General features: G+C 42.3%; 1 protein-coding gene and 1 long non-coding RNA gene across 5 annotated transcripts; both read right to left on the bottom strand.

Moving 5' to 3' along the window:
* Positions 1 to 1,615: 1,615 nt before the first annotated feature.
* On the bottom strand, positions 1,616 to 7,676 carry nab1b (NGFI-A binding protein 1b (EGR1 binding protein 1)). Of its 2 annotated transcripts, XM_079669509.1 has the most exons (7): positions 6,879 to 7,676; positions 6,664 to 6,797; positions 6,469 to 6,520; positions 5,695 to 5,814; positions 4,956 to 5,136; positions 3,781 to 3,924; positions 1,616 to 3,675 (listed from the first exon to the last, which is right to left on the bottom strand). In XM_079669509.1, exons 1-7 carry the CDS (start codon positions 7,650 to 7,652, stop codon positions 3,599 to 3,601), a joined length of 1,482 nt encoding a protein of 493 aa, XP_079525635.1. In that variant the 5' UTR covers positions 7,653 to 7,676; the 3' UTR covers positions 1,616 to 3,598. The 2 variants fall into 2 exon arrangements, with proteins under 2 accessions (XP_079525635.1, XP_079525634.1); XM_079669508.1 differs by having other exon boundaries at positions 6,664 to 7,676.
* Positions 7,677 to 11,993: 4,317 nt separating this feature from the next.
* Positions 11,994 to 22,970, bottom strand: LOC307033863. Of its 3 annotated transcripts, none has more exons than XR_013806683.1 (4): positions 22,726 to 22,970; positions 22,102 to 22,622; positions 15,830 to 15,885; positions 11,994 to 12,145 (listed from the first exon to the last, which is right to left on the bottom strand). It is a non-coding gene; the product is annotated as an uncharacterized lncRNA (long non-coding RNA). The 3 variants fall into 3 exon arrangements; XR_013806684.1 differs by having other exon boundaries at positions 22,102 to 22,241; positions 22,491 to 22,970; XR_013806685.1 differs by having other exon boundaries at positions 22,102 to 22,970.
* Positions 22,971 to 23,448: the final 478 nt, after the last annotated feature.

Here is a 23,448-nt window from a genome sequence, read left to right on the forward strand (position 1 = left end):
TTAGTAAACTAGTTGTAGCACCATCTCCTGGTTGGATATATTTTTAGATTAGCAACTGGAAAAGATTGATGAACCAATTATAGATTACCAAAATAGTCTCAGGCCCCTAAAATAACAGGAAGTGTTACATTAATAAAGCTTCCCCTTTTCCTGTTACTGTAGATGCATGTAGCTTTGTTTTTTCTCAACCATGTGAAGAAAAGTGTATTATAAATTATAAATATATAAATTAGACACACTTTTTCTTTTAAAAGCATTTCCTAAACAGTCTAGCTTTCATCAAATCACGTTACCAATACAGCTTCTAACCTGAAATCTTTCAAATGTCATAGTCCTATAAACTCTGAAACAGATCTTAATGTTTGTTTTTGCATTTTTTTACCAGCGTGGGTGGGTCGACATTGACACCGCGTATTAAATATTGACCTACATTAGAGATTACTCACTGGAAAGTATTTTGTACGTTTACTTTTCTGTGGTTCCCAACTTTTATCTGACTTTATCTGAATCTCTGTAAACTCCACCCACACGGAGCTCCAAGAAAGATTCATGCTGAGAAATAATGTTTTGCTTGGAACATGAATTTGGAAAAAAATGCACTGCCGGAAACTCACATTTCTATAATAATTTAAGGGGGTTTCCAACTACATTTTCTTGTAGATTTTTGTTTTTTTACAAGAGTTCACATTGTAACTATTTTTCTTTTATCCTAATTTTATAATAGTGTTAAAAGAGGCACAGATGCATTGGTTAGTGATCGTCATATCCGCGTGTGTTTGGGCGTGAGTGTTCCGTAGTGATGTCATTATGTTCCGGAAGTAAACAAAGGAGTCCAATGGAGGCGTTTCAGGCAGGGGGGGGTGGGGGGGGGAATATGCGGGATGTTTTGCGATTATTCAGGGTTAGACTAGTTTTAGGGTTGGCTGATAAATCTTTCTGTATAATATAAAGATATATATTGGGCCCCTAAAATCTCAAGAGTCCCATTACACATTTCTCCGTTCCTTCTCATTGTATTTTTAAATCTTTGTGAACACAACAAAGGAGGGAAACAAACAAGGCGATCCCTGATGAAGCTGCAGGGAGGAGAGAGGCGATAATTCAGCGACTCCCACACCTTCTCAAAAAAAAAATCAACTTCCTGCTCCTTGTTCAGAGCGAGGGTGCAGATCCCTCCCACGCTGCTTTAGCGGCTGGCGTCCCACCGCCCACCCCCGTGGAGCCGCCCACATCCAGGCGTTACCAGGGAAACACATCATCATCAGTGACTTGGAGGAGGAGGAGAGGGGGGATGAGTATATATATGTGTGTGTGTGTGTGTGTGTGTGTGTTAGAAGGAGGGAGGATGATGGGAAGTATGTGAAAAAAGGACCTGCGTCAGAGTGAGTCATCACCCAGTTTCACAATGTGTCGATGTGACGCTTATGCAAATGGCCTGTGCAGGGATTCATCTCAATGCAACAGCAGAAAAAACACAAGAAGAAGAACAACAACACAAACAGGAGACAGAGAAACTCCTTTAAAGGAAGCTGGTCCGACTTAAAGGAGAAGAAGAAGAATAAGGAGGAAAGGCATTTTGTTACATCCTCTATAGATCACAGAAAGCACCTCACAATAGAGTTCAAAAAAATAAAGTTTAATGTTCATGTGCTGTATAACAAATAAAATATATTAGTGTTTAAAAAACAGGTGCATAACTAGGTGAAGCCTAATCTATCACTTTACAATAAACAGTGAGGAGGGGATCAGTGACACGGCAGGGCTATTCTCGGAGACATCGCACACTAACGAGGCCGATACGATTTCCCCCAGAATCCACCAGCTAGCTTAGCTTTAAAATCCTCGTCATAGTGGCTGCTTGGAACAAAAACAACCCCCATGAAGATGCCTTTAAACACCGCCACATGTAATTTGTGACAGACGTACAGTTACTGAGCACATGACAAAGAGATGGATCCACATAATAGACTTATTACTCACATAAATATTGCATTGGTCTGCCAGAGTGGGACTAATCTATCCGCAGGGGGTCAGAGGAGAAGAGACGTATTTACACGGCGTGATGAACACATAGAAACACTCATTTGTTTTCCTTTAAACAGCAAAAACTCTGAAATAAGCACTGATGGCCATCACAGGTGGATAAACACTGTTAAGAGCTAAGGCTAACCAACATCATCGTCATGTAAAGTGTTTTTATATACCAGACACTATTTTTTCCTCAATGGACACTTAAAGTTTTTCTTGATTATGCTTATACATAAACACTTGTTTTGACACCGAAAATCTACAACAAAGTTACGAACTGGTGGAGAGATTAGGCTAGCACTATATGTTACTATTTACAGACCCGGGCAGCAATTGACTTGCTTTTTTTCTGCTGTTATTGCAAAAAACCACATACCTGCAATCTTAATATTTGACACACAAGTTGGATTTTACGACATAATATCGTTTCTAAAAACCCGCAGGCATGTCTATTTCTGAAATAATCTGTTTGCAGATGTGTGGTTTCCCTTCTACAGCAGTGATTTTGTAAATTACAAAGTGAAATGAAGCAATTAGCTCGGCCTCCGGCATGCCACCCTACCCAGGCGGATGGCAGAGGTCCCCTGCTGTTTCTCCACAACAGCTCCTATACATCTTGCTTTTAAATTACCTTCCAGAAATATACACAGAAGAGGAGAGGGGGGGGGGGGGGGGGGGGGGGAGGTGGAAGAGGGAGGATTAAAATCCCACCTGTCCCCTGCTCCCGTTTGAAGTGAACGACAAAAAGACAAACCTGCTAAAGGGGCTGAATCTGAACTCAATCTCCCTATACAGTACTTTGAAACTTCTACAGTACAAATACAAATGAATAAGTTAGATTTGGGAGAAAGAGGCTCAGAGGACGGAGGGTGACTCAGGGAAATCATTTCAGATGCTGCTAAATCTTTGGATATTTCTTGTAACATCTGTAGAATAAATAGAAATGACTCGTAAAGTCATACAAAATGTTAAAGTGTTAATTGGGATGCTAGCTATTGCAAATCTAAAAAATAAGTAACAATTTGTGCCAGTCTATCAAACGTTATCAAGATATTTCAGTCATGCATCTCTACAGTACTATTAGAAACAAAAATCTGAGGAAAAAACCCCAGATACTTGAAATATTTAGGAATACAACTGAATATTGGCAGCATCTGCAGCTTCATTTTGAAGGTGCAAATCAGTTCGAAGGCTTTAAGACTTTGGCTACATGGTAGTCATATGAAGTCTTCCCAAGACGCTGAACAGGACAACATTTCTGCTTTAATCTCACCTCTGAATCTACGTTTGGGGTCAGACTCAGCCCCTGTTAGAAAGCAACAAATATATCAAAAAAACACCAGGCCGAGGTATACACACAGATCACTCTTAAATTACGTGTATAATAACAGACAAAACTCTCTCTTTGAACAAAACAAAATTACAAAATAAAGAAAAATAAATGCTTTTCATGAGGCAACATTGGTTGTTAAGGCTCTACTGTGGCTGTGCTTGCTTAGTATCTATTGATGGGTAATAACTGCATACTGTCAGATGTGAGTGGGGTGGTGGGGGGGCGAGGCGGGAGGCACTATGTGGAGTCTTCCGGCTCTGACTTGATGGTTTTCTTCTCCGCGTTGCTGCACGCTCGCTGCGACGTCCCGTTTTCTGAAGAGGGAGACACAAAGGAATGACTCACATTGCTTTTTTGATTTATTCATCAGTCTAAAAGCCTGTAGGCTTTACTGTTGTGTTTTCCCTGGCGTCACTCACCTGTTGCTGGTGTTTTGCTGTCGTCTGTGTTGCTGTGGTTGTGGTTGTGATGGCGCTTCAGCTCATTGGCTAGCTGCTTGCCCAATGGGAGGTCTCCTTCCTGCATGTTCTGACTGACCACGCGCAGGTTGATTGGTCGTTCGTCTGAGACAGAAACACACGAGACAAGCAGGGTTATTTCTTTTCCATCAGCTTTGTTTTACAGCCATGTTGGGAACAAGTGTGTTGTTTTTTATTGATTTTTCACTGAACATCCTCTACGTATTTTCAGCATTTTACAGATTTTTTAAATTGTGTTTTCATGTACACTTGTTTCCCAGATTAGAGTCTTATCCTTAGCTGTTGTTATTGGTCAACCTCTTAGAGAAGTCACGCCCATTAGCCCATCATGTATGTTGGAGCGCTGGCCGATAGAAATGTGCTCCATAGGGATGTCACTATGTCAAGGAAGTAAACAAAGGAGTCCGATGCAGCGTTTCAGGCAGGGGGGGGGGGGACAAATATACAAGAGAATACGGGATGACATTTAAGAAAAACAGGGGACAACGAAGGAGGTAAGGAAATGCAGAGGACAAAGAAGAAGAAGAAGAAGAAATGACAAATGACAGTGGAGGAGGATGGAGCGAGAAGAAGAGGGGGAGGAGAGAGAGACAGAGTCGGAGAGAGAGAAAGACGCCCCCCTCCAGGCAACTGGCTGGAGGTAAACAGGCGTGGGCGTGATAATTACAGGTGCATTGTGGGATTTGTGGGAACAGCGATATAATGAGCTGTCGGGAGTGTGTGAGGGAGGAGAGGGATGAAAATGAGACGAGGCCCGCAGGAGAATCACATCCTGAATAATGATGCCTCGCTTCTCCTTGTGTTTCAGATAGAGAGTGACAGCCAGCACCCATAGGTGTTGTTTTTTAATCCACACACACACACACATCCCGTGGCTTTACGGACATGACACATTCTTTAAATCCAAATGACATGAAGTCACTTTATGATTCAGGCACCCACAGCGGGGGGGTTTTCCTGATTGGAGCGGTAGGGCATAACAAACAACAAACAAGGGGGACTTTATGATTCATCAGAAGACTTTCAGACGTTACAATCTGTTTCTGTGCGATGATCTTTCTGTCTTTAGATGCACTAACATGTCTCCTGATTTAAAGGAGTTTTCCCTCTCGCACCTTGGTTGTCTCTGCTGGCGTCGGCGGTGGTGGCGGTGGCGGCACCGTTGGTGTTGTGAGCGCCGTTGAGGTACTTTAAGGCGGCGGGGGGGATTCTCCAGTCCAGAGCCTGCAGACGCTCCTGCACCGCCGCGTCCTGCAGGATCTCCATCTGCCGCACCAGCAGACGCTCCAGCTGCATCTGGAGGAAACACACATCATATTTAAAGTTTATGCGTCTGGTTCACGCAGTTATTTTAAACTTCTCTTATTCTATTTCAGCTTCTTAGCAAGTCAGAAGCTACTGCAGAAGAAATAAAACAATACGGGGGGAGGGGGGAGAGGAACTCGCTCTGGAGGGAACGCTTTGGAGCCTTTGGAGACCATTTATATGCACCTACACCTATATACAGGAACAGAAACCCCAAAGCGCCCCTTTAACATCAACATGAGTGGCAAACAGGAGACATACAGCATGTTTCCCATATCAAGAAGTGAAGGTCACATGAGCATGTTGTCTTGGTAATGAGTTCCCCTCCCACACTCTCTAATTAGGAACAAGCCACAGAAGCAGGGGCCCTGGAAAACCAATGAGGAAACAATACTGGGATCAAACTGGATCCTGCTGCCACTAACATCTGCTCACACGGAGATCTGTTGCTATGCGTTGCTGGGAGTCCTTTTCAAATGGCAGGTGACATCAAATTGTTTCATTGTTGTCCGATGTTCAGTTTTCTCAGTTGGGTTTATTTGTTCTTACCTGCAGATTTCGTCCGACGGTTTCCTCTCCTTTGGACTTGGCGCAGGCCAGCTGCTCCCTCAGCATCTCCTGCCGCATGTGGATCGCCTGCAGCGCCTCCTGGATGTCAAAGAAGTTCTCCTGAAGGCGAGGAAGAGACAGAAGAAATACCGGATCATTATTAATTTTCAGAATTTAACAGGAAGAGGAGAGAAGCAGATTCTAGGTCAGATTTGAGGGCGATTGCTTCTGTGAGTTTAAATGACGTGAGGACAAGCTTTATATCTACATTTTAAACTAAACCGACACATGCTTTCTTTTTTAAAGCTTGTTCTGATGTAAATGAGTGAATTCTTTGATAAAACAATAAAGTGGTTTTCTTTTTAGATTTTCTGAGAGTTTTGGCACGCGTCCCTCTTTTGGGAGTATTTTCTCTGTGAGCAGGTGTCGGCTCTTTGTCTTGTTTAGAGTCCCTGCAGAGTTCACAGCCTCCACATGTTTTAAATCAGCGCTTCGCAAAGAGAAAGAGGAGCCATTCAGAGTTTAAAGAAAAGTCTCAGAGCCAAGTGTGTCAGGAGAGGAGCGCTGTGAGGTGGCTTTGTTTCAGAAAGCTGCACAAATACACACTCATATAACGCTGTGTCTTTCAGGGGGTTTCCCTTTCCGGTAGTCTTATAAAGGTTTGTGTCCAAGTAACTGGTCTGAAGGCTCAAATCCCTGCGTTCCCTCCAGAGACAGTAACACCAACCCTATCCAACACACATTAAGACTTTCATTTCATTTCATTGACCTTACCTCTGTTTTAATCCTTTTAGGGGACGGCTCGTCTCTGTCCCCACAGCGAGACCTGCACAGATAACAGGACACACTTTAGGACTTCTTACTAACGCAAGTTTATTAAGCTAAATCTCACTTTGGTCCAATCAGCTCTTTAACATCTAACCTTGCTTAAGAAGTCAAGCACAGTGTCATAATGTAAGTGTTGCTCACTTGCTGGTGCGGTACGTGTATTTGTAGGTGACCTCTCTGGAGATCTGCCGTGCGAGTCCGAAGAGTTCGTCCCGGCGCGTGAGCAGAGCCATGTCCCGCATGCAGAGCTGCGCCGCCGCCTCGTTCACCGTCAGCTGTGGACGACTCAAACAGTTAAACCTCAAAGATCTCTCAGGAGAAATCCTTCTTTTTGAAAGCACCTTCGAGTGTCTAACCTCGTGCAGCGTCAGGTGTTTCCCGTCCCTCCTCTTGGAGTCGAAGCGCCCGTAGATGGCGCTGTATTTCCGAATCTCCTCCTCCCTGCGCGGCTCGTCGTCGCTCAACTCGAAGATGTGTCCAATCATCTTAGCCATCTTCTTGTTGTTCTTCAGCTGCTCCTTCACCTCGGCTAAGTCTGCCTTGGGGAGTCCCGGGGCCATCCTGTCCACACACTCCAGCACGGACTGCACAGCGGCAGCGTCCAGAGCCTCCAAGGCGTCCCTGGGGGAGGACGGCGACCCGAGGTCAGAGGGCGACAGGCTGTGCTCGCTGTCGTTGCTGTGGCCCGACCAGAAGCGGGCCTCGCTGCCGCCCTGCAGGGGGGACCCGGCAGACACTTTGTCCCGCGCCACGTCCAGCTTCCCGGGGTCGGCCACCGCTTTGGGCATCTTGGCGCTGGCGGCGCGGTCCTGCAGAGTGGGCGAGCCCTCGGGCAGCTTGTAGACGGGGATGCTGCAGACGGGCAGCGAGCTGAGCGGCTGGTTGAAGATGGCCGGGTTGGTGACCCAGTCCCGCAGAGCCTTCTGCAGGCGGCGCACGTGCAGCGGCTTGCTGGCCATGCCCACCAGAGCCATGATCTCCAGGAACTCCTCCTCCGCCGCCTCGCACAGCTGCTGCACGTCGTCGCCTCCCTGCTGGATGAAGGCCTCGTAGTAGTAGAGCAGGTTGGCCCGCTGCAGGATGCGGTACAGCTGCAGCTCGCCCAGGGTCCTCGGCAACACGGCCGCCATGCCTGAAGGGGGGGCAAATTATCATTATTAATATTATTATTATTATTATCATCATTGAATCATCATTTCCTTCTTTTAATACTCGTTATACAGATTTATTGTTGGCTTCTTAATTGTTGTACAATATGAACAATTTGTATACAATTTATATATTTTAATAAGTCCCAACAAGTTCTCCTCTCTCAACAAGTTCTCCTCTCTCAACGTGTTCTCTCTCTCAACATGTTCTCCTCTCTCAACAAGTTCTCCTCTCTCAACAAGTTCTCCTCTCTCAACATGTTCTCTCTCTCAACATGTTCTCTCTCTCAACGTGTTCTCTCTCTCAACGTGTTCTCCTCTCTCTCAACATGTTCTCTCTCTCAACATGTTCTCTCTCTCAACGTGTTCTCTCTCTCAACGTGTCCTCTCTCTCAACATGTTCTCCTCTCTCTCAACGTGTTCTCTCTCTCAACGTGTTCTCTCTCTCAACGTGTTCTCCTCTCTCTCAACATGTTCTCCTCTCTCTCAACATGTCCTCTCTCTCAACGTGTTCTCCTCTCTCTCAACATGTTCTCTCTCTCAACATGTTCTCTCTCTCAACATGTTCTCTCTCTCAACATGTTCTCCTCTCTCTCTCAACATGTTCTCTCTCTCTCAACATGTTCTCCTCTCTCTCTCAACATGTTCTCTCTCTCGACATGTTCTCTCTCTCAACATGTTCTCCTCCCTCTCTCAACATGTTCTCTCTCTCGACATGTTCTCTCTCTCAACATGTTCTCCTCTCTCTCAACATGTTCTCCTCTCTCTCTCAACATGTTCTCCTCTCTCTCTCAACATGTTCTCTCTCTCGACATGTTCTCTCTCTCAACATGTTCTCCTCTCTCTCAACATGTTCTCCTCTCTCTCTCAACATGTTCTCCTCCCTCTCTCAACATGTTCTCTCTCTCGACATGTTCTCTCTCTCAACATGTTCTCCTCTCTCTCAACATGTTCTCCTCTCTCTCTCAACATGTTCTCTCTCTCAACATGTTCTCTCTCTCAACATGTTCTCCTCTCTCTCAACATGTTCTCCTCTCTCTCTCAACATGTCCTCTCTCTCAACATGTTCTCCTCCCTCTCTCAACATGTTCTCTCTCTCAACATGTCCTCTCTCTCAACATGTTCTCCTCCCTCTCTCAACATGTTCTCTCTCTCGACATGTTCTCCTCTCTCTCAACATGTTCTCCTCTCTCTCAACATGTTCTCTCTCTCACCTGATCCTGCGCCTCAACCACAGAGCCACATTTACGTGATTTACATGATTTATATTTGGACTGAGCATGTCTTCCTGGCAGGTGCCTGATTGCAGTTTATCAGGCCTCGGCAGGTGTATGCAAAGGCTCCATTTGATCTTTACTGAGTGCTTTACATTTTTAGATGTAATGTGTGGGATAAAGCCACTCTCTGCAGGTGCACGGGGTTAAAGACGAGAAAGCTGCTTTTTACTCGGCTCATGTTGAATGATTCCACAGCACCTTACGCCAACATTGTGCTTGAAAACATCTTTTTTCTCCTGTTTTCGCTCCACATATGCAGCACCCTGTGAAGAAACTTTTTCTCTGCTGCCAGATGAGGATTTATCCTCGCTGTCATTCACTCTGCCTCCACTCTGCACCCGAACAAAGCAAAGAAACACTCTGTGCCAAAGACTTGTCGCTTGCCACCTTACATTCGAGGAGAGGCAAGAAGTGGAGGCTTGTTTTCCACTCTTCCTATGTGCTTGTGAGGCTGTGCGGAGGCCGAGCTAACAGAGGAGTGGCAGTCCGAGGACCACATGCCTCTCTCCACCCCTGCAGGATGTGTAGGTGGAGGGCTGCCTCGCCCAGAATAGGCGCAGAGAGCCAGGCAGGCCTTTACTCCAGAAAGTGACAACTGAGAGGACTAAAAGAAGACTTACTTCATCTACAAACACACATTGCTGTTGCTCATAAAGCTTTGGGCAAAAATATTTACAAAGCGGACAATGTTTTACGGATCTAAGTCTCTCATCTTTTTTTCTAAAAAAAAACGTGAAATCTGTTCCCAAGATCCATAATTGAAGCTAAATGAGTTTCACTTAGAGTGTAAACAATGATTCCTTTGTTAGCGTTCACAAAACAACACCTCCCATGAGGCTTTTCTAGCCTGTTGTTCAACTCTAAATAATGTACACTGACACGTTTTAGCTTGAAGACACCCTATTCTGCTTTTTGGGCCTTGCCTGCACTGTGTTATAGGTTTATGTGCATGTAAACTATTGGCTAGCGCTCCAACACATTGTACGTGATAGGCTAAGGTGCGGGACATCTCTAAGCGGTTGAACAGAGCCGACCAGCTAACCAATCAGAGCAGACTGGGCTCTGGTTTCAGACAGAGGGGGAAAAGAGGTGCTGCAGCACAGGCCGTATGAGAGAAATAAAGAGTGAGTGCTGTATAAGAAAATGATAAGACATAAATCACTGTGGGAAAATAATGTCATGCAAGTGGAAGGAAGGTCATTGCTCGCAGCATTGATGGGAAAACCGACTCAAGCTGAAACAAATGGAAAATGTGCATCTTATCTCATGATTTATGACAAAAAGGTCATTTATTAAAGCTTAGTTAACTCAAATTAAGAGACAAAAGATGAAATTGAGAGCCAGATAACGTAAAGAATCAATAAGCAAAATCATATTTGGTCAAATGTAAGTTATATCTGCAGAAACATTAAATATAAGCAGATTTAAATGTATATCGAGAACTTGATCTACATTTCCTAAATCCAGTTATCAAAATAAATACCTATATTGCATTCACATGGAAAAGCTTTCTTCTAAAAGGAACTTTATATCTTACACATATCATGGATAGTAAAAGTATAAGTACAACTTGATGTTTGGTCTTGAGGAATTTAGTTCAATATTCCCTAAAAATTCAAAGACAAAAACAATGCAACACTGCAGCAAACAGAGGTTGTCACTGCTGGTTCTCTCTGCTGGTCTTTCCACAATAAAGCGCCAATGTGTGAATTGAATGCCTATATTTAGCTGAAGTGTGAACTCCTGTGTGTGTGCGTATGCGTGTGCGTGTGTGTGTGTGTGTGTGTGTGTGTGTGTGTGTGTGTGTGTGTGTGTGTGCTGTCAAAAGCGGACATCTGTCAGGAGAATAAAATCCTGCAGCTTTAAAAAGCATCGCACTGCTCAACAAATAGAGGAATGGATTATGAGGAAAAAAATCTTTGAAAAATGTTTATTGTCAGGGTATTAGGTCAACAGCCGTCTCAAGACTGGTGTCTTACTCCTGTGTGTGTGTGTGTGTGTGTGTGTGTGTGTGTGTGTGTGTGTGTGTGTGTGTGTGTGTGTGTGTGTGTGTATTCGTGGGTATGATGCGAGTTATGGTAGGCAGTGAATGGCAGGCACTAATTGAAGTCCTGCTACACAAAAGCGAGTTTAGCGAGTTTGGCTTTTCACCTGGAGAACTGAGGCGTGTGCCAGCATAATGACACACACACACAGAGATTATATACACACACACACACACACACACACACACACACACACACACACACACACACACACACACACACACACACACACACACACACACACACACACACACACACACACACACACACACACACACACACACACACACACACACACACACACACACACACACACACACACACACACACACACACACACACACACACACACACGTGTGTAGTTTTCCAGGTAAAATTCCAAGCAGCAGAGGGTTATCTTAAGTGAGGAATGTGTTGATTCTTTTTATGATTCATGAGAAATTTCCCATTTTTTCTCTGGAGCAATGATATTTAGTCATCATTAGGAACGCGGGAAATGTGTTTATACATGTGTGCCTCTTGGTCTTTAGATGCATATTTTATCATATTTAACACCATTTCTGAGTGTTAAAAATGGCTCTAGAGCAGCTACAAATAACATCCCAGTTGACAATGACACACAAGCTGTTCAAATGACAAATCAGTAGAAATAAACTCCGGTGTATGATGACAAATATAATTGTGCTTTGTTCATGTCTTATCATATATTCATCATTTCCTTTAGTACGTGTGAGATTAAAACCACATTTGGCTATTATTAATTCCTTTAATGTATTTATATTTCTTATTTTCCAATAGAGACTTACAGCAAATGCTCAGTAATGCAGTTATATATCGTTATAGTAGAGTTTTACAGACATCTTATGATACTTGAAAGCTTTTCCAGCACTATAATAAAGAGTTGATAGGTGCTAATTATGACAGACATAAGGATAAAAGCATCACTATGTTCAGGAAACATGCAGGATTTAGGAATAATTGTGCCTACCTGGTGAGTGAGTGTCTGTCCCCTTTTGGTCCGCCTTGGTCCAGTTCTTCTTCTGCTCTTTCTCCTTCTTCTTCTTCACTGTTTCACTTGTGAATTTGTGCAAAAATATATAAAAAGGAAAGCCCGCACAGAAGGAATCCCCCAGGACAGCAAAGCCAAACAAATCTAAAAAAAGGAAGAACTCAAAAATTATTTCCAAGACCAAAGAAGACGCGCGTGCTTGTCTATGCGTGCTCAAACGGAGCTACACTGCTCTCCTCTTGCTCTCTCTCTGGAAACTTTTTCTTTCTCCTGTAGAGAGAGGGGAGAAAAAAAGCGCAGAATATCAGTTTAAAAAAAAAAGCCTCTGACCTTCGTGCGTCTTTCGGTGCGTCTTTTTCCTCCCAGTGTGTGTTGAGTGTGTGTATGTGTGTGTGTGAATGTGTGTGAGTGAGTGTGTGTGAGTGTTTGAGTCCTCTCCCAGCGTCTCTCTCCACTCCCCTGCACTATTCACCACCGTCAACACAGACGTAGTCACACACAAACAAGCACTTCCGGCTGTCTTAACAAAATAAAAGCACTGGACCAAAAGCTATATGCATGAGATTATGCCCTTGAAAAATTTTTAATATACTAAATATACTCAAATACAAAATATAAACCTCTATTTTGAAACCTGTAACAGATCCCTGCATTTTTTTTTAAATATTTATATATATTTATAGCCTAGCAGACATTATGCAAAATGAACCATGGATTCGTCTTTATTTTATTAATGTGTTTTCCATTTAGTTTTATATGGCAGTCTATTTTTTACTTATTACTGTAAAAGTGTAAATGTACCTGGAGTCGAATACATACTGTATAATGGGATTTTCCCGGGTCGAATAAAGTATTTCTGATTATTGATATTTTCTTATTATATTATCTTTTGATACAGACATGTTAATAGCACTTCCGTATTTTTACTAGTGGCATTAAGACTTTTACTTGAGCACATCATCTAAATACTTCTTCCACTACTGTTGAAAAAACCCAGATGTGTTGTTAATGCAAAGTCATATTTCACATGCTTTTATTTTGTTAGCACTTTCTGTCTGCTGCGTTCTAACTACACGCAGCTTGACGCAGGCAGCAGAATAAAGTGGGATATTCCTCTCTCTCTCTCTCGCTCGCTCTATCTCTCGCTCGCTCTCTCTCTCTCTCGCGCCCACGCTGCTCCCTGCGTGACGCAAATCCGCGCGTGGGCGGACACACGGGGCGTGGGAGGCTTTCTGCACGGAATACCAAACACAGGCAGGTTCAACACCCACAGAGACACAGCAGTTTGGACACTTTATGTTTTCAAACTAAATTAATGCTGCACAATTTCTCTCTATTTTAATCGTCACATTTAAATATTGTCAAGACTGATAGTCTTAAGATTTTAAAATTGGTCACTCACATTATGCCAAAACCGTTTTTCTATATGATAAAGTGATGTCATGACTTTAAAATGTCTTAAAATTGATTTTTAGAATCATTTAAAAGAATAGTTTGAACTATGTTTTAATGTGAATATCTTCTCTATAAATTGATTAAATATATTTAATATATATATATTTGTTATATGTACATTTTGTCCAGATGTCAATTTTTTGGTGTAAAATGTATGCATAAGTTGTTTCATAGTCTACTTTGTAGCAGTAGTTGTGGTATTAGTATATTCTAGTTTCTAGAAAATGCATTTCTGAAATGGAGGTATTTGAGTATAGGAGTTTATATTGAGCCAGAGTACAGCAATACCCTCACTTTAACTGCCAGTAAGTGGATTGCCAGAAGAAGAGTCACCTGCACATGTGTCACAAAATGAATAATAAATGTCACACTGACCGATATCTGTACGAGGTGTGTGTGTGTGTGTGTGTGTGTGTGTGTGTGTGTGTGTGTGTGTGTGTGTGTTTAGTCACATGTGAGGGAACTATGGCGCCACAGAACTGCGTCAATGAAACACGCTGTATACAAACGGTCACTCCAGATTTCACTGATGTGAGACATGCAAAATGGTTTTCAACACAGGGAAGTGGGCCCCAGGAAGTGTGTGTGTGTGTGTGTGTGTGTGTGTGTGTGTGTGTGTGTGTGTGTGTGTGTGTGTGTGTGTGTGTGTGTGTGTGTGTGTGTGTGTGTGTGTGTGTGTTAGGTTGATTTGCAACATGGTGTTTCCCCAGAATGACTCTTCTTTTCTCCATTAAAACTCAATAAACTGACAAAGGTTCCCTTTAAGTATGCACACTACTGCAGAATTACTGATACTAGGATGGGACTATAAAGAACTCATACGTATACTACCATAACTGCCTTTAACCAGCTACAACTTGTACTGACTACCATAAGAAATAGGAACGTTTTAGTAGTAAGCTCTGTTGTGATTGGTTAACCGGGATTTTAGCCTTTGCAGACCATTTACATGCAACAAAACCTATACCACTCACTACAGGGAAGAAAAAACCCAGATAATAGGAATAATAGGGCCCCTTTAAACTAAATTGAGAACTGGGGAAGGAAATACTGCATTCTATTGCGGGAAACTTCAATATTTCCATGTAAGATGAGACCCCAAAAAAGCGAGCTGAGATGCAAGTAAATGTCGCTCAGAGCTCAAATCAAATCTCCATACGATCACTTTGATTCCCCATCAATGAGTTATTTTAGGGAATTAGGCCAGCCGCCACCAGAGTTTCACCCTGGGGACAAAACCAGAACGGCTTCTGTCAAACAACGACACACCCACACCCCCAAAAAGCCTCGCCCTCCCATCTCCAACGCCATTACACCCTAAAAACAGCAGCCGAAAAATAGAATAAAACAATTTACACTCGACGCTGCAGCTCCTTTTATGTGTCTTCAAAAGCCCAAATGATGAGAAAACTAGTATGTGTACTGTGTGTGTGTGTGTGTGTGTGTGTGTGTGTGTGTGTGTGTGTGTGTGTGGACGGGGTGGGACTGCGTGCTTTTCAGATCCTCTAATTAATTTCAGAAGGAAACTAATACAAATATCAAAGCAAAGCGGCAGATTATGCATGAATAAAACATCCGGCAGGAGTATCATGCTGATACCAACAATGTTAAATAAACATAAGAAATCACTAATAAGCCAAAATGTATTATTTTTCAGCACAATTACAATTAGTATGGAGAATAGCACATACTTATTTGAATATTTATATATAATAATATGTACAAATGCAATTTAGCTTGCCTTTAAAGTCATATTAATTCATTGTTGGCAATGGCAACCATACAAATACTACAGACATTCAGATATTTAACACTTTAAAGAAATGTATAAGATATACTTTAAATTATTTACTGTCCTGCTAAGAATTGGACACAGTCTTGCTAGCTGTTTGCCACTGTTTCCAGTCTTTGAGCTAAACTAAGCTAAGCTAACTGGTTGCTGCTATAGAGTTATGATTGCAGATGTCACTGAAATGTACATGTATATCTTTGCTTGAAAATCCAGTTTCTACAGTACAAAGGAGCATGTCATAAGGAAGAAATAATTATAAACTGAGATTATTTTGTACATCTGACATCAAGAATAGAGTTTCATGCAAATATTTATGATGTGTTTTCCAAACGCAGGTAGGCAGGTAGAATTCCAATCCGCCCACCTTCAGTAGTCTTTAAATCCACGTCTGGCTTCTGCTGTGTGTGTGTTTGTGTGTGTGTGTGTGTGTGTGTGTGTGTGTGTGTGTGTGTGTGTGTGTGTGTGTGTGTGTGTGTGTGTGTGTGTGTGTGTGTGTGTGTGTGTGTGTGTGTGTGTGTGTGTGTGTGTGTGTGTGTGTGTGTGTGTGTGTGTGTGTGTGTGTGTTATTATGCAGATATGACCTTCTAACGGCGTTCCCGTGGATCAGCCTCCGAGCAGACGGGGATCAAATCAAATTCTAAAAGAAACGGAGAGGGGAAAGAATATTAGCTCCATATCTTTCCCGTTTGACCTCCCTCCTCTCCCACTTCTCTCCTCCCTCCCTCACCTTCACACACACTCAATATCTAACAAGAAGCAAATTAAAGCGAGAGCAGGAAATAGGATGTCCACCCACACTGTGAGGTAGGTCGACACCCAGGCTGCCTGTTCCCACAAGTCCCAGTTTCCCAGTTTACCCAAATTCACACCACAGCCCTGCTCCTTTACGCTTCTCCTCTGCATGGAGACCAGAGTTACATGATCGTCTGTACGGAAGACTAAATTAAGTGAGAGTTGATCAGAAAAAGTTGACTCAAATTGACTTTTTCTGCATTAAAGGACTGGTTTTAATAATTAAATTAATGAATTAAAGTCATATAAATGTCATGGCATGTACATTTTGTGCAAACTTTAACCGATGAGCAAAGATATTTTGCGGCTTAAAGAAAATTGCTCTTTGGTTGTTTGAGATTATGCAGACACACGGGTCGTCACGATGCAATTTTGCCGGTTACCCATAACACCTTTCTGCGATGTGGCAAAACTCCATCTTGTTTTGACTCCATCTGACCTTGATCTTAAATGTTTCCCTAAACCCCCCAAAAACCCCTTCAATGTAGTCCTCAAAACATGAGAACCGCCGAGAGCGAGCGGTGCAAGGTTTTCACACGACAGCAGCAATGTGCTTTCATGTCTTCCTGTCAATCATTCCCACAGAGTAGGCGTCACTTTTTTTCCTCCTGCACCCCCCCTCCCCACAGAAGCCTCCAAACAGTGGATGTATCTCATTTGGCAAGAAGCCTCTTCATATTTCACTTTTCAGGAGACGCCTGTTTGTCTAATTTCTCCTTTTCTTTCTCCCTGCAACTTTTCTCTTCTTCTTCTTCTCCCCCTCCGGAGTAGAAACACATTTCAATGACACGCCCACGCCCACGCCTGGGCCTGTCAGCCCCTCGCCCTGTCAGAGCGCCCACGCTGCTCTGCTCCCCTTCTCCCTCCCCTCCCTCCCCTCTCCTTCCCACATCCTCAACACTTTGCGCTCTAAAAAAGCAGCTCTTTTCATCCAAGTTCCCTCTTTAGGAGGAAAGAAAGAACGGAGGGGGGGGAACAACAGAGCGGCATGATTCAGTCTCCAGGCGGTGCTACTGCCTGTCATTGAGTGTCCCTTTTCATTTGGAGGGAATGCCAAAAAGCAGCAGATACAAAAAAAAAAGGAAATGTCCTCCTATTGTCGTCTCCACCCTGTGTTTGGGTGGCGGGCGCATTTCAGACGGGCGTGGATGTGAAGAGAAATGCTGTGAAATCAACAAAATCTGGTTAGAAAGTAGTTTAAGCAGTTTTTTTTTTTTGTATGATGCCGTACGAGGCCACGAGAAAGAATGTGTGTGTGTGTGTGTGAATAAAGCCGGTGTGTTTGCTCAGTCTTACTTTGTGTCTGTTGAGAAAGTGTGGGATGGTATGAGCGGCTTATGTCTGACTGAACACGTGTGTGCCTGCGTGGGCGGGGAGTGTGTATAGGGGCGATGTGTGTGTGAGTGTGTGTGTGTGTCTCTTTGCACACTGATTACACTCGTGTGGGCGTTTTGGGCAAGGATGTGTGTGGGCGTAGTGAGTGTAGGCGGAGGTTATGTGACATACAGATAGAGACTGCAGTGTTCCTGCAGTGTGTTTATGTGTGTGAAACTTTACTGCAGAAACAGCTATAGGGCCCTGCTGCTGCTCAGTGTGCCAGCGTGGAAATCTGCTGCCTTCACACTCGCATGGAGTAAAATACATCACCTCTGTGAGGTTGCTCGCTGAAAACACGGACACTCCGCACCGTGGAGAAAGTTTTTCTATCAGACTGACAACTTAACAATTAGCAGTGAGTGGGAAAAGTACTCCGCAAGTGACTCCTGCGTTAAAAATCATACTTGAGTAAAAGTACAAACGTATTAGCGTGCTAATACTAAAACTAATGGCCATTTCCTTATCAAATATATTACTGGATTAAAATGTAATAACGCAAACATAATTTTATTTAAAGATGGAGCTAACTTCAATGAGTTTTTGTATTGCCAGGTTTCTTTATCAATTATATTACATCATATAAAATATATATTTTGTTATTTAACCCTATTCTGCTTATTTTCAGCTTCATATTTGTATTTTGTGCCTCTACTGTGACATGTTCAAAAAGCTCTTTATTAGACTCATACTGATAGGTCTGTGTGAAAGTCAAGTCAAATAAATATCTAATTTAAGCTTCTCTATTGTGAACATTTTCCGCTTTTTCTATATTTTATATCAATATAGATTAAATATGTTTGGATATCTAACTGGAAATTGAATACAATGTACATTTGTATATCCAAGGTTTTGTTCTCACACATTAGAAAAAGGTCACTTCAAGTACAATTGTGCATCAGCTGCTGTGGGATGAAAGCAGAGTAGACTATTACTGCGATGGAGTTTTCAGAGGTCTTAAAATGCTCTGCACCTTTAAGGCATGGTGGGAAGCCCTGCAGCCCCCTGCTGACAGGCCGTGGGCTGACGTGGTGGGGATTTGCCCGTTTTGGCCACGTTCGGGCCTCAGCGACCCTCGCCGCCCACGCTCTCCTCACCCCAGAGTGCTGCTGACGTCTGACAGGTCTGCTATCTGAGGCGGAGGCAGACCACTCTGCAGTCAGAGGGAAACCAGAACGCCTCACATGTGGCGCACAAACACCTCAACTTTGGGTTTATCTGAAGGTGTGATTAGTCTGATTAATTTCTGCGGAAAGGTCACATCAAAGCTGGAGATGGATGTGACAAAAGATGGGGGAAAAATCCCTCGCAGCAGCAGAATAAGAAGAAAACGGTAGAAATGATGAAACAATGCGAAGGGTGTGAGCAAAGTTGAGCAGGCTTTGAAGTGAAGCCACACATTCTGCATGATTATTGCTGTTAGGTTTTTGATCTCCAGCCAGCAGGCACGAAAAACAACAGCAGCTTGGGATTAGTCTCCCCCCCACTCACACGCCTACCTTGCCAGCATAAGTCCCTGACTCAATTAGAAAAAAAACCTCTGCAAACTTAGGGCTCCTCACGCACAAGTACCCACACGCCCTGCCCACGTCCTGCAGCACATCACAGCCGCTCGGGGATTTGTCTCGGCGACATTAACGCACCGACAAATACACATACTGGTAAGACAACAGGGCCGAACACACAGAGGAAATAAAGATTTATCTGCCGTTAATTAAATATCACATTTCATCCGTGGAGGCTCCTGCCTGCACAGAGCTTCGGAGAAACGTGACGACTGATTGTCTCAGATTTGTTCATCTCAGTCTAAGGGGAATTTGACTAGTTGTTTTTTCTTATTCGACAATTATTGTTTAATTCAGCCCTTTTCATACTGATAACTTGACCTTGGCTTTATAGTTTTGTCCTTGACCTGCTGAAACAAACAAGTGAATGAACCATCGACCATGCAGGTGTAAAGAAACGTCCTCTTCGTTCCTTTAATAAAAGGCTGTTTGCCGCTAATGATCAGATACTGTATCTTCCTTGGTGGCTAGTTCCTACACAGAGCTTCAGAGAAATGTGACTGATTGTCTCACAACGAAAGATTGGTTTATTTTCAGGCTTTAGGGGAATTTGACTAGTTGAAATCTTATCAGACAAATGAGGCCTCATTTCTGTGGAAAGAATGGATTTCTAAAAGCACCAATTACTCATAATGTAATACAGATAACTTGAACCTGGCTTTGTAGTTGTGTCCTTTAAAATGTTCAAACAAACAAGTCCGTCATTTATCCAACATATATTTATATTTTAAACAGAAATGTAACTTTAATACTAGTGTTTTAAAGCTGTCTTTTTTATTTGAGTTAGTTTAATTTAGATTCTCTTGGGGTTTTAAAGCTTTATAATGTGTTATCTCTTTGCTTTGAATGTTTTTCTTGTTGAAATGTGCTATATAAATAAAGTCCTTCCTCATAGAACTCCTCCCAGCGTCAAATCCCAGAAGGATGAATTTCTGTCATTAATTCCACAGAAAGATCCACTTCCTGTCAGTCACTGCTTCCTGGTTTTGTCATTCCTTTAGGAAGTGGAGTGGAGCGAATTTACTGGAAGTCCCTGCAGGTAAAAATAATAAAACTCCAGCTAAGTGAGTCAAATGCAAATGTGGATGTCCTGATTGTGGGCGGTCAGGGAACTCACTCTGGACAACAGCTCGGGATAACTAACATGTAAATGTAAACAAAGTTAAACGTCCTTTTTGCTGTTGAACTGTAATAAGGCTCATTCTGCAGAAAAACATCAGCTAAATGACTCAAAAGATAAACAGTTAGACTATTACACATGTGTTGTTCTGTCTTCTGAAAGCCCTATTAAGGTCATTGTAGGAAGAAAAAATAAGGACAAGAGGGGGGTAATATTCTGGGGAAAACTCAGAATTCCCAAGATTAAAGTCGTAAATGTACAAGAAAAGATCTTGGACATTCTCTGATATGAAAGTGTCATATTCATGAGTAAAACGTCCTACATTTGAGGTACATAACAAGTTTTTAGTAAGCACCGTTTTGCAGATATGTCGATGGGGGCCCAAAGTACTAACATGCAACCTGAAAATGAGCATAATAAGGCCTCTTTAAGTATAATTATATATCATTTAAGTATAAAAACACAAATTTAGAGGCAACAGGTTTCTTTACATCTGCAAATTAGTAGAATATGAACTACTAAACTGGCTGCTCAGGTTTAAGCACTGCTTCTCTGCATTTAACTGGTTGCTCTGTATCTCTATGCAGCCGCTGTAGTCCTTTGGTTTGTCTTTGTGGACGATAAAGGTCATCAGTTACAAAACAGTACACATGTACTTCTAAGTCCTGCAAAACCATTCACATCCAAGAGTGTCCATTTTCTTTTGTGTGTCTTTGTGGGCTCTTTATAGCGGTTGTTAATGTCTCTTTGTGGTCATATTGAGTGACTTCCTGGTTTGTTGGTGTCTTTATAAGTAAAGCTTTGTAGATAAAGGCCATGGGGGTGTACTGACACTGTGCTTGGGAGGCACCTTCACCTATTCATGCATGCCTAAACAAAAAAGATTCCAGTAAAAGATACAGTATATCACAGATTCATTCAAATTGCCACCCTATTGACAGTGAGTGACTCCGCCTCTAACAGGAAGTAGATCCCAGTGTGATACCTCTGCTCTGTCCTACAGTGACTCTAAAGTTCCCAGCGGGGTCAGATTTCAGATGTAAAGTGCAACTCTCCTGCTGTGTTGCCCTGCAGGCTGCGGGGGCCGGAGGAGGGCCAGGCGGGGCCGGCCTGCTGGGTACCGCCCGCCCACAGAGAGGCCTGCAAGGTGGGCGTCATCTATGGAGCAATTGATCCCAGCCAGGACAAAACGTCCCCCTGTTGTCCTGCTCCACATCCAGCAGCAGCAGCAGCACAAAGTGCCCGAGGTTTAGAGGAGTCCATAATGCTCCAACAAATTCTATCTGAGCTTAGATTGTAGGTGAGAAACTTTACGAATCAAGATCAAAAAAACATATTTTGATCCCTGTAGGGAAATGCAGGTGTCACAGGATAGGAAAGTATTTCATTTACTACACAGTGTTTCATTTGACATGTTTTATTTATTTAATATGTATATATTTGTTATTATAGTAATAATATATATTATATATTACTGTTAGAGGAGTCTGAGACTTTATATGTATTTTAATATAATATATTATGATGTATTACATTATATTATTTACTTATTCGCATATTTATTTCATTACTTTATATAATAATTGATATTATATTAATGTTATTATATTTATGTGTTTTTTATATGTATTTGTATTTTATGATGATATTTCATTATTTATTTAGTATACTTGTTTAATTTTTCATATAAATATATATTTTATATATTATAATCATAATCATTATAATAGTGTTTATTTATTTATTTTAAAATGATATAGATTTTATTTTTTTTCTTCCAGTTTTAATGGCCAACAACGACAGTGTAGCTATTGTGCATATGAAAAATAAAACCTCTGGATCTTTAATATTACATCTTTGGAGTCACAGTCAGAGATCAGAGAACTAAATATGATATGTGATTAAAACCTGCGGACATTAGCAGTTTCTAAGAAGTGCCCGATAACATCAGCCATCCCTAGAGACCAGAGTTGAAACTGTGTGAAGTTTGTGTGAGTTGTACCGTGAGATTCTGCTGTGAGGTCCAGGCAGCCTGGTGGTGGTGTGGGGGGGCTTTGGTGGTCGTGCTGCTGCAGTGTGGAGGTGTTTGCCTGGAGAGGGGGAAAGGTCACGCTGCAGAGCTTCTCTCAAACTTCATGGCTGCTGAGGAGAGACAAAAAGTACCTGGAGTTTCTGCTGGTGAAGGTTTGATCGTGACTTTTGGGCAGTGAGGGAGGTTTGGGAAACTTTTGAGACCGCAAGGATCTTTGTAGGATAACAGGTGTACCAGAAATCAATATCAATAGTTCAAAAAGTGTTATTGTTTTCCAATCCAGCCCAAAGAAGACATTAGAAAGACATCAAATAAGACAAAAATATGCAAAAGTACATTAGACAACTAAATCAAATTACCTGGTTTTGGCAATGCAGATGTAAATATGATCTGCGCATGTTTCTGGGCTGCTGTTAGATAACCATGAGTTCTGTCAGACTATTGAAATGCATGATTGTTCCACCATAAAGGAGGGAATTCTTTTCAGAGAGCTGTTGAAAACACACATTTTAATCATCAAGATGAACTGGAGAGGTCTTAAGAGTGCAGAGAAATTAAGATGGGGAACCATTTAGTCATTAGGTGTGTTATTACCCATCATTTCCTCAATTATGACGACAAAAGGACTTGGAATCACCAAAGAGAAGTCAGGCTTGGCAAGAAACACGAGTTCAATTGTTATAACGATGGCGAACACTGATGAAAATTACAATTCTATATACGGTATGTGAAGTTTAATTTGAAGCTTATTCAACATAAAAGATTAACATAATGAACGAATAGGTTCCTGCTTTCTGAATGCAGCAGTCCGTCCTCTCGTCTGACGGCGGCATCTGTTGCAGATGTTGATGCATCTGGGAAAAGGAGGTTTATCTGTAATTAGTCCGGTTAGTGACACTTCACTGTGTAGAGCCGTACCCCCTGCGCTCTCATATGGTGATAATTAGCACAATAATCCATCATTAACCACACCATAGACCTACAGCACTCCTCGCAGCCTCTCATTGATTTTTAATGATTAATAATGCATGTCCATTATAAATCTATAATCTGTGAGGGAATACATGAAGCACTGACGGTGAGTTCATTATCAGTGATGGGACTGTTTGTCGATCATCTTCTATGATAGCAGAGACCCTTTCTCCTTTTCCCCAGAGTCATATTTGGCTGGTGAGACGGTGAATCTTAGTTTGGGAAGCAGCAACCATTGTGACCGGTGGATGAACATGTTAATTTGCTCCCTTGATAATGATGCATGTCGTTTCCAAATGTGATTATACAAACAGAATGGCGTGCTTGTAATGTGCTTAAGATGTT

This window comes from Notothenia rossii, assembly GCF_949606895.1.
Source record: "Notothenia rossii genome assembly, chromosome: 3".
NCBI classification, from domain to species: Eukaryota; Metazoa; Chordata; class Actinopteri; order Perciformes; family Nototheniidae; genus Notothenia; species Notothenia rossii.